Source organism: Hydra viridissima, unplaced genomic scaffold (assembly GCF_058129835.1).
Source record: "Hydra viridissima isolate aposymbiotic clone 2 unplaced genomic scaffold, HvirCarnegie_v1 scaffold_10, whole genome shotgun sequence".
Lineage (NCBI taxonomy): Eukaryota > Metazoa > Cnidaria > Hydrozoa > Anthoathecata > Hydridae > Hydra > Hydra viridissima.
The window spans coordinates 9,315,952-9,327,740 of NW_028324309.1; the positions used below are offsets into that span (position 1 = coordinate 9,315,952).

Consider the following 11,789-nt stretch of genomic DNA (forward strand, 5'->3'; position numbering starts at 1 on the left):
AAATACATTAGCCAGGTATGCGCTCAAATTTAAAAATACACCTGATAGAGTTAAGGTTAATTTTCGACCATCAAATGAACATTTACTCGTTTTCAACTCAAGTGAAGAATTGCTATTGAAAAAATATATTCAAGATGCAGTCAACATGCACCATGGACTTTCATTTACCCAAGTTCGTCGCTTAGCGTTTGAGTTTGCCATAGCAAATAACAAAAACGTGAAATGTAATTGGACAGAAGAAAAAATGGCTGGAATAGAAATTCTATTAGAAAAATTCTATTAGAATGGCTGCATTCATTTATGAGACGACAGAGTTTGGCGCTAAGAACCCCCGAACAAACTAGTCTTAGCCGTTGCACTAGTTTCAATAAAACTAATGTTGGAGCATTTTTTTCAAATTTAGAAGGTGTTATTAACCGATTTAATCTACAAGCACAAGACATTTTTAACTTAGATGAGACTGGTCTCACAAGTGTACATAAACCAGTAAAAGTTTTGGCTTTAAAGGGGCAAAAGCAAGTTGGCCAGGCAACATCAGCTGAACGAGGTGTCTTGGTTACAGCATGTTGTATTGTTGGAGCTACAGGAACTGCAATACCTCCATATTTGCTGTTTCCCAGAGTGTTTTTTAAGGAACACATGATTAAAGGCGCACCTGTTGGAACAAAAGGTGCAGCAACAAAATCTGGATGGATGATTTCAGATATTTTTATTGATGTCCTCAAACATTTTGTCGATCACGTAAGACCTACAACAGAAAGTCCAAAGTTGATATTATTAGACAACCACGAGAGCCACTTAAGTATTGCTGCGTTGAATTATGCAAAGACTAATGGCATAATGTTGCTGACCTTCCCTCCGCACTGCAGCCATAAGTTGCAGCCTCTGGATGTGAGCGTATTCGGTCCCTTAAAAAAACACTACAACAGAGCCTGCAATGATTGGATGACAAACCATCCTGCGACTCCAATCACAATTTATGACATAGGAGAATTACTAGGGACTGCTTTTCCGTTAGCATTTACGCCAAGGAATATTTCCCAAGGGTTCAAAGCAGCAGGAATCTATCCATTTGATTCCCAAATATTTACAGAGGAAGATTTTTTAGCTGCAATAGTTACAGATAGACCAGATCCAACTGTTTCAGATACAACCATTGAATCGACAACATTACCCTCAACATCAGTATCAACCACTATAGAAATACCAACCTCACTAACTGACTGTCAACTTATTTCCAATTATTCCATTGTTATGTAAACATAGTGTTTTATTAATGTTTAATAGTTGAAATATTCATACAATTTTTTCACATCGAAGGTGTATTTTTTCACTAATTTGTGTTTTTTTTATTGTATAATTTTATTGTTATCACGTTTATTTTGTTTATTAATTCTATCTTTCTTAACTAAATATATTATCAAAATAAAAACTAATATTATTGTAGTTTCACTAGTATGTACCCAGTCAACCCCATAGGGTGGCCCAGTTAAACCTGTCACTGTGGTTAACTGGGTTAACATTTGTATCACAAATGATATTTAAGTTAATGCTTGTTTAAATAAAAATTTACCACAGCAGATTTTAGCTTTTCTCCATAACTTTTTTGTCCTATGTTTCTTTTATAGTTCATCAAAGTTTTTTTAAATTTGTGATGAACTGATTCACCACATTGTTCTGCATAGCTACCTAAGCTAATATTATTGCAATCTACTAAGGTGAGAATGTGACACACTAAAATATGTATTTTCAATTAAACTGTTAAGTCATAGCCAAATACATCTTTTGTATATAGTTAAGAAAATGAACTTTTGAAATCTTGAATTTTAACAGAAATATCTGTACCCATTTCCAAACCAAACACAGCTGATTTCACTAATGAAAACTTACGCAAACAATTATTGGTAAAATATTGATTTTTAAGGTAAAACCCCTCTCCAAAATATCTAACAGGGGCATAAATCAATTATTGTTGTTTCCATCTAAACCTACACCATGATACCCTCTCATTAATATGTAATGCGTTTTCAACCAGCTTTGAAAAGCTGACCAAACATATTAAAGCAAAGTACAAAGTTTATCCACAACTCCCATCATAATGGAACAATTTGTTCAAGAAAAGGAGGAACAATTTGTTCAAGAAAAGTTTCTTGATCTTCTTTTAAGTAGATGAAATGAGGATTTCTTACATTTTTGTATTCCTGCATTTTCAATCTTTTTTTTCCACCATATACATCTTGATCATAACGTAAGTCTATGGATCATAACGTAAGTCTAAAACAACATTCTTAGTTTCCCTGCTTCAAGGGAGCATTCTCCTTCATAATACAGACAGGCATATTTACCAGAGTGACTTGAAAGTTCTAAAAACACTATTTGCACACTTTAGGTCAAATGCCATACTAAAGTTTACTTCAAGTTGAAGAAGTGCCAATAATTTTTGGAGATTTCCATTATCCTCTAAGACAATCTCCACAATGGCAAGAATATAGCATTCCTTGACACCAGAATCTTCATATATTTCAAAAGAAGAATAATGATTTTTTGGATCAAAAACATTAATAATAACTTTTAAGAAGTTTTGACCACCATTTAAAGATATTCAGAGTTTCCTGCAATTCAGTCATTTTAACATTAATAATTGGTTCTACAGCACTTGTTAGATTCCTGTGTAAAGTAGAACATGATTTTTTGGTTTTATTTTTAGAGAGTTCTAATGCATTTGATAGCTCCATCATATTTTGAAACAAGATATGATTTTCTTTCTTTTTTTTTTTGACTTAATTTCATTTACTCCAACTGTAACAGAGAGAAGATTTCCACCTGTAGACATCTTGAACTGCTCTACACTTAAAATGCTTTCACTCTTCATTTTATGCTTTAACAATCCAGATGCTACTTGTTCTGCATGTTTATCTCCAAGTGATTCACTAATATCTACAATATTGGTTACAGCTTGACTTTTGCAACAATCATGAGAAACTCCTCTAAAATTAATAGTAAGAATTTTATAACAGTTTTTGAAATAAGTAAAAACAGTTAAAAATATATTGAATCAAACTATAAAATAACATAAAGAGAAAAAATGTTTTAACTGATCTTATTTTAACCTTATTTTTAAATTATAAAATCATAAATATAAATAATCTATACTAAGATTTAAATAGCAGAGTCCACAGATTTTTTCAGCTACATTTAAAGTATTTGACCCTGGCTATAATGGCTGACTTTATTAAAGCTTTGGAAGAAAAAAAGCCAAAAATTATGCCTTTTAATTTTGGAAGTATACATATTTAGCACTTAGTTCAGGTTTTTTTGACAACATATATTGTGTTTACTAATACATATGATTGATCAAATGTAAAAAAATCAGGAGTGGGGAGAGTTTCAACCTGGGGTTCATTTTGGAGAACAGTGTTGCTTCACTTTTTCTTTACAGAATTTTTGTGAAGTTAGACATCTAGATAATATATACAATTGGGAAGGATTAACTGGTAAAACCGGTAAAGACAGGCAAAACGACATCTTGACTCGACTTGAAGATTTATTATATGTTTGAACTAAAATTTGGCATTTAAAAAAAATAATAAATTGGAATATTGTAAAAAATATCGTTATTATACCGATAAATATCGGTATTCTCGTTATTTTTATGTATTCCGATAAACCGATAAAAAAGCCGATAATATCGTTTCAACCGATAAGTTATCGTTTGGTTATCGGTTCAAACGATAACTAAACCGATATTATCGTTTCATAGACAAACTCATATCGCTTGATATCGTTATCGTTTCATATCGTTATCGGTTCAAAATAATAACGATACGCAGACCCTTAGTATAAACAAGATTAAAACATAGATATCTCTTTTCGGTTAAATATAGATGCATTTAAAATGTCTTCTTTAGATCAGTTAAACAGAAAGAAGAAATTTTGACTAAAGACAATCGATTTTACAGAACGATTATTATAAATGACCGCCATTAAAGAAACGTGCATGGCAGAAACTTGTTTCTAGAGAAAGGAAATAAAAATTTATACGTAGCTAAGTTTATACTAACCTATGAGCGACATAAATCATAATGATAATAATTTTGAATGAGTTTTAAATAAATAAAATTACATGCTATTCAAATTACTTACTAATATAACGACGAATTATTTTCATGGTTTTAGTGCGTAACATTTTACTATAATCACTTCATGATCTGAAAGATAAGAACGTTATTCTTAAGTTGATATTTTTATTTGTAGATTAAAATGTAATTTTAATATAAATGTGTAGTTTTATAGTAATATATGGTGTTTTTAATATCGCCAAAAACTGCTTTAGTGGTTGGCTGTGCACATAACGTTTCTATTGAGAAAAATAGTTAAAAACAACAGTGAGAGGAAGGAGTTTTTAGAAGTTTGACTGATGTGATTTATTTGCCTCTTTTTTGTCTTGAAATAAAAACATTTTTATCTAGATACAATTATGCCCTTTACAAAAAGTTCATACCAACAATGGCGTCATAGAGATATATTTAAAATGAAGACAAGAAATTACTGGAATTCTCATTTGTATTTTTAAACAGTATACTTAATGTTGGGATCTTAGGAGGAGATAGTAGTTCAGCTTATGGGAATGAAAGGACATTTGAGGAATATTCTGACCATATTGAGTATTTGTTTTCTGGCAATGAATACTCTGATAACCATGAGCTTAATGAGTACGAACATAGCTCAACTTTGAAGAAAAGTTTGTCTGGATGTTTTAGCATTTGACCAGGTTTAAGTATAGTATAAATAGTTAAACAAATCTCTTTGACAGCTAAACTTTTTACAGGAGGAAAGATCAAGAATTGCTCTTGAGCCGAGCCCTAAGAAAAGTAAGTGGAAGTTATCAATAATTGTATGTAATAAAGCAGAGTAGTATGTGACTTTTTAGTTGTTTATCTGTCAAAGTAAGGTTCTCTTTAGCACCTGAATTTTTATTTTCATTTTAGCCTTTTTAACTGATAATTTGCATGTATTAAGTTATTTTGTAGATACAATATTGCAAAGTAGTTTATTTACAGCCAAGACTGTTTTTATTAGGATTCCAGTCTGCATCTTTTGCCGCTGTCTGATTCTATGCAAGAAGTTAACACTGATATAAAAAGTAAGTTTTTTAAAAATATTTTGCCAACTACTGGGAGTGTTGGCAAAATATTTTTAAAAAACTTACTTTTTATATCAGTGTTAACTTAAAGAGTTTTTTGGGGTTTGTTTTTGATTCATTCCTTTCTTTTGCATTTGTATAATGTTGGTGGTCAGCGATGTATCTAGAAGTTATTTAGGGACACAGGTAAAAAGAATTTCAGCTTATATTTTGAGGACCTTTTTTTAAACAAAAAACAAAAAAAAAAAAAAAAAAAATAGTCAGCGCACAGCTCTATGGATATTTGTAAAAAAAATCATTTTTCCAAATAACAATATTTGCAGAAAAAAAAGGTCCTTGATTTCTGAATTTGAGAATCAGTGCCCAAATACTTTGAATGCTGTCAGAACAGTCTACATTACTCTCTAAATAGAACTTATATATGAATTATATTTATTTTAACTAATTTGATCTGGAGTTATGGCAGAATATTTTGGGTACCCAAACCAGTATACCAGTGTCAAAATCAGCCTGGATATGTCACTAGGGGGTATGTACCCAAACATTGTTAGGATCAATTGATAAACAACTAATAGGAAATTTTTGCTATTTGGTTTCATGAGCTAAATAATAATTTTGAGGTAACTACTGACCTTTATTCACAAATACACAATTATTTATAGAGGTGCAACATCTTATTCTCAAAGAGCTGGCTGAAATAAAACTTATTTTAAAGGAGCTTGTAGAAGTAAAGTTTCATGTAACTGGGGTGAAGTTGCTAGACTCAGTTGACCAATTGGTAGCACCTAATAATAATCAAAAGGACAAATCAGAATATAATAACTTGGTATGATCTAATTATCGTGTTTTTATTTGGGTTATTTGAAGGTTCAGGATTAACTCTATATGTTGTATAGATATAGCTCTATATGTTGTATATTTTAGCTTGATAGTTTGAAAATAGTTGGTTGCAGAAAGCCAAGAGAGCATATTTTAATGATAATGAAAAGGTAAATGACAATTCTAATCTATTTTCAGTTAATCAGAAATTTAATTAAATAGCAGCAAAAAACAAATAATTTTGACTAACAATTACTTGTAACTTGAAAATAATAATATTTTTGAGTAGTTTACTGTAGGTATTTAAACTAATATCTACATGCAAAAGTAATTTTGTTCGGGGTTTAAATTTAATGATTATAAAACTTTATAATTTATAGTTCATTCAAATAGTTTATTTCATGTATTCAAATATGTCATTTCATTTACATATTCAAATATATGTCAGTTTATTGTAAAAATATCTGTCAGGTTATTTTCCAATCAGCTACAATCTAAAGTAAATCAAAAAGGCAATTGGGAAAAAATAAATCTTGAAAACCTAGTAAATATCTGGAGTGTTTTACGAGGTATAGTTTTAATGTGTATATAACTGCTCTCTGAATTAAAAATGTACTCTTTAGCTCATTTTTGTGCCATACTAGTATTTTTGTCTCCATCACCTTTATCTATACCAAAGTAAATTATGTTGAATATTTTAAAATTTTTTCGTTTTGACAGATTCCTGGGAATACAAGGTTGAATCAATAAAAGATCTAGAAAAATGTTTTTGCAAAATGCTCCTGCTCGTAATCAGAAAAAAAAAGACTTTAATACAGATAAATTGGTGATATATTGTTGTTAAAATCAAGAAAATTATATTTTTAAATTAACTATTATATATTATATCTTCTTCAGATAATTGAAGATGAAGAGGTTAATAAATAGGAAAAAACAGCTTAATATGGTTACTTTGTACCAGAAAGACGTGTTATATCTCATATCTTTGATGTTTTTATGAAATTTGGCAACAAGCCGAGTGAAAATTTATGTTTCATGTAAACAGATTTTTTAATCATTCTACATGTCTTTTAAAGCATTAGTGCATTATTTACATGTTATTACATTATATTTTAGATACCGATGCCGAGGAACAGCGAGTTGATGGGCTCAATAAAGAATTATAGTTTTTTTATTGTAAACATTTGTTTTATAATCTCGGTAAATAAATTTCAACAACTTGAACCTAATTGTTTCTTTACTTGTGAAATTTTTTAAAGACTTTTTAATCTTAAATCAGTCGGCAAAAAGATATCTAAACTGCATCTAATATGCATCTGAAAACTAGTCTAAAAGAGGTCTGAAATCACGTCGTGAATGAACGCTAAATAGATGTCTATCTTATAGATGTCTTTTAGATGCATTTTATTTGATAAAGGTGCATCTTTTAGATGCATAAATGATGTGCAATATACGTCTACTTGATTTATTTTTTTATCGAATAAAATGCATCTAAAAGATGTCTATAAGATAGACGTCTATTTAGCGTTCATTCACGACGTGATTTTAGACATCTTTTTGCCTGCTGGGTAAATAATCAGCGTTACTATTAGTCGATAAAATATTACTAGAAAAATAGTCGACAAACTATTATTGGGAAAGTTTAGCATCTAGATAATTTGCTTTTAGGGACAGAATTTTGAATAAACTTTTTAAAGTTTTAGGAAAAAGGTAAATTTTTTCGGAATTAAAAAAGGTTTTTTTTTTTTTTTTCATAATAAATGATTCGCACCGATATTTCTCATTCCGATCAGTTAACAAGAGTAGTCCGTTAAAGTTTATAAAAACTTGCGTTACACCTTTTTCCATTTTTTAGACTTTATGTCCTACATTTTCTGTAAAATTTATGAATTTCACTACTAGGGTTCCTTCAGTGCTAAAATATATGCTGCGGTTCCTGCAGTGTTAACATATACTGGAGTTACTTCAGTGTTGAAATGTCTAAAGAAGTTCCTAAAGTGCAAACATATCTTCATTACTCAATCATATGAAGATGTATCTCATATGTCAGGAACTTTTAGTGGACTTGAGCGAAAAATAAAGTCAACTAATAATTAGGCAGTTCAAATACCATGTGCTACAATTCTTTTAATTTGATTGGTAAATTTGCTGCAGAGAGTAAATACTGGATAATGGAACACATTAAAAAGTTATTTATTTTCCAAAAATAAGATACCAAAAACATTGAGCAACACTCGATGTTCAGCAGGAGGAAAATTGGTAAATGATTGTAATGGGTAATTTTGTTGCTGAAATGATCCACAAGACTTAAAGCGGAAATTTTGGAAAAAAATTTAAAACAGTTGAAATGTTTCTCATTGTGGAATAAAATATTGAAAATTATTGATATAATTGATATTAGCCTACAAAATATCGAAGTATAAACTGTGACATAAATTTATGTAGTATTATAAAAGTTTATTGGAAGACCCTCGGAATAAAGAAATGTTTATAAAAGAAGAAGAAAATTCATTTTGTGGTTTTAAATGTGATGAAGAAATATCAAGAGATACACAATTTAATGAAAATGCAGGTTTCCGTATTTATTCCTTTTAATGTGAATTTTTAAATAGTTTTAGAAAAAATGAAAAAAAGCCTTTAAATTTGTGTTTTTTTATGAGTTAAGAAAGTCACAACCAAGCGGTAATTACAGAAGATGCAAGTTTGTTTGTTTAATGCATAAAAATTTAGAGCCAGGATTAGACAAAGAATGTCTCCATTTTGAACATAATTTAATTAGATTTAACGCAATTTAAATAGCTCAGTGCATTCTAAAGACAAGGATTGAATCGAAAATCGCGAATGCACTTTCCCCAATATCATTACAACTTTAAGAATATTTCTAAATATTGTTATAATATTGTTTTTAATAAATGCTGCTGTTAATGGCAAGATCATCGTTACTTTGGTCCAGTGTTGATTGTGCTAGTAACGATTCTTAATCAGTGATAGAAATTCATAAAATCAGTGGCATAACCATAAGAGGGAAAAGATCGGAGCTTAAAATTTACCCAAAACTCTGTAACCTTTGTTATTAACATTCCATCTCGGATGTTTACCCTCGTCTGGCCGCGCCACTGCGTAAAATAAAACTTCACCAAATCATTTCCGATTGAATTACCGAAAAAATCTGTGAAAACAGATTCCTATTTGATAATTAAAATTTATTTTATGATCTTCATAACTTAGTATTTTTACTACAAAATAATCAAACTGCTAATTTTTGTGAAATACTCTGGCTTTGTATGAACGGAGTACCATTTACACAAAAGGGGTGATTAAGGTCGTAAGAGGCACCTTGGAGGTTCCCTTCTCTTAAATGATAGTATTTTTAGACATTTTAGAACTTTCTTACTCCTTTTTTACTATTATTGGTCATCTTCAAAGAGAATTTAAATTTAGATACTTTTATTTTTTCTCTTTAAATTAAAATTGATTAAGTTGATTGTTTCAAATTAGTTATAAGTTTTAATCATTATGGCAAAATTAAGTATAATTATGATTTTCAAATAAGTTTTTTGAGAAATAAGTAATTGTCTTGAATAAATATCTTGAGTAAATTATTTTTGGAATGCTTAGTTTGCTGGTTTGCTGTCTAGAATTTGTTTGCTTGGTTTACTGGAAGTTTATCAAAAAATCTTTTTGCCTAGTTAAATGCTTAGTTGCACTTTTTCATTTACAGCATTTATTTAAAAGTATGGTCAACCTTGTATGTCTTTTTTTTTTTTCTACGAAATACAAAAATTAAAGCTGCCAAACTATTAAAGCAGTTAATTTTACATCACCTTTATAATTATCAACATACTAGTTAGTACACATAACATACTTAATAGGTATTCATTTCTGCAGTTGTGCAGTCAAGTTATGTATCCAAGATATAAGTTATGTGATAAAAGTTTTTTTACAAATTTTTAGAGTATGGAAACTGATAGCATTGATAATAAAGTTTTAAACAGTAAATTCATTCAAAATAGAGTGGTTCATCTTGATTTGAAGGGATCACCTCCCAAAATAAGCTATCTTTTAAAGATGATACCATTATATAGACAATGGGGTGCGAATGGCTTATTGGTTGAATATGAAGACATGTTTCCATATAAAAATGACCTTTCAATTTGTTCTAGAGAGTATTCTTACTCAAGTGAAGATATCAGATCATTACAAGATTTGGTGAAATCAGAAGGAATGAAATATATACCTTTACTGCAATCTTTTGGTCATCTTGAATTTATTCTTAAAAAAAAACAATATGCACATTTGAGAGAATCAAATATGAATCCAGGTTCTTTATGTCCAACTCATAAAGAGTCATTATCACTTATACAAGAAATTGTTGAACAGTTCATTGAGGAACACACTGGTATTGAATATCTTCATATTGGGGGTGATGAAGTTTTTTGTCTTGGAGTGTGTAAGGAATGTATAGAAAGTAATCAATCAAATAAACAACTTTATTTAAGTCATATGATGCCACTTATTAAACTAATAAATTCAAAATATCCAAATATTAAGTTAATTATATGGGATGATATGTTTAGAGAATTTTGTATTTCTGAGTTAGAGCTGCTTGTACCTGTCATTCCTATGGTATGGTCTTATGTTGATGATTTGTGTGGTCAATTTCCTGATGGAATGTGGCAACGTTTTGGTGATGTTTTTGATGAAATTTGGATAGCGAGTTCTTTTAAAGGTTCCTCTGGACCAATATGTGACATTCCACCTATTCAGCACCATATCAATAATCATCTGTCTTGGCTATACTTGCTAGAAAATTTAGATAAAAAAATAAGAATAAAAATAAAAGGTATTGCATTTACAGGTTGGTCTCGATATGATCACTTTGCTACATTATGTGAGCTTTTGCCTGTTGCGTTTCCTTCTTTAGTGTTATGCTTACAAGTTATTAAACACAAATTTTTCTCAAAAGACCTTCATCAGGATGTTTCAAAACAATTAGGGTATGAAACTCTTATTCCACTATCCAACAGCATCCTTTATGACTTAAGTTGTGGAAATTTTCCAGGGTCTGAAATAATACATTATATAATCCAACTAGAAGTTGCAAAGCATCAACTGGCTGTTGTTGAAGAAAGAATTGAAGGGTGGGTTGATTTATGGCATGTTGAAAGTACAAAAGAGCTCAACTTTGGCCATTTAGCTTACATAACTAATGTTCTAGATCAAATTGTCCAAACTTACAATTCTATTAAAGGTCCTTTGCAAGAGTGTCTGTCTGGAATTTTTTATGAAGATACTGTGCAAGAGTTTGTCAAAGTGAAGGTGGATACCAAACTCAAAAGATGCATTAGCTTGATATCAAATGTTGATAATGCTAAAAGAATTTGTTTATTTGATAATGACATTAGCATAACAGAAGGACTGGATGAATAATAATTTGAAATCTTTACTTAAATGATTATGAGTATTGATTGAATGTACATCTAGAAGTTGTTTTGTTGAATATATGTTGTGTTTATATATATGTGTGTGTGTGTGTATATATATATATATATATATATATATATATATATATATATATATATATATATATATATATATATATATATATATATATATATACATGCATACGCACACATGCACATTTTTTAAATTAACCAATTAACCAATAACAAAAGAATGTTTGACTTATATGCTTTATTGGATTTTATTGTTTTTTTTTCAGATTGAATTTAACTAATTATTTGTTTATACTATTGTTTATTTCTTTATAATATACAATTAGGAATAATTTATGTGTGGATAGGTACTATGTAAATTAAACATTTTT

At 29.5% G+C, this 11,789-nt stretch overlaps 2 protein-coding genes and 2 pseudogenes across 4 annotated transcripts; 3 read left to right on the plus strand and 1 right to left on the minus strand.

The window, feature by feature from the left end:
* Positions 1–300: 300 nt before the first annotated feature.
* Positions 301–1,260, plus strand: LOC149883037 (uncharacterized). Its single transcript, XM_090100995.1, has one exon. The coding sequence runs from the start codon at positions 301–303 to the stop codon at positions 1,258–1,260; it is 960 nt and encodes a 319-aa protein (XP_089957121.1).
* A 286-nt stretch (positions 1,261–1,546) lies between these two features.
* Positions 1,547–2,872, minus strand: LOC149883038 (uncharacterized; annotated as a pseudogene).
* A 998-nt stretch (positions 2,873–3,870) lies between these two features.
* Positions 3,871–7,183, plus strand: LOC149883039 (uncharacterized). 2 transcript variants are annotated; one of them, XM_090065431.1, is made up of 7 exons: positions 5,211–5,672; positions 5,806–5,969; positions 6,068–6,132; positions 6,434–6,531; positions 6,683–6,777; positions 6,857–6,999; positions 7,079–7,183. In XM_090065431.1, the coding sequence occupies exons 1-6, from the start codon at positions 5,603–5,605 to the stop codon at positions 6,887–6,889; spliced, it is 525 nt and encodes a 174-aa protein (XP_089921557.1). In that variant the 5' UTR covers positions 5,211–5,602; the 3' UTR covers positions 6,890–6,999; positions 7,079–7,183. The 2 variants fall into 2 exon arrangements, with proteins under 2 accessions (XP_089921558.1, XP_089921557.1); XM_090065432.1 differs by lacking the exon at positions 6,857–6,999 and having other exon boundaries at positions 3,871–5,672; positions 6,683–6,788.
* A 1,905-nt stretch (positions 7,184–9,088) lies between these two features.
* On the plus strand, positions 9,089–11,489 carry LOC145182017 (hexosaminidase D pseudogene; annotated as a pseudogene). Its single transcript, XR_016444636.1, has one exon. The product of XR_016444636.1 is annotated as a hexosaminidase D pseudogene (transcript).
* Positions 11,490–11,789: the final 300 nt, after the last annotated feature.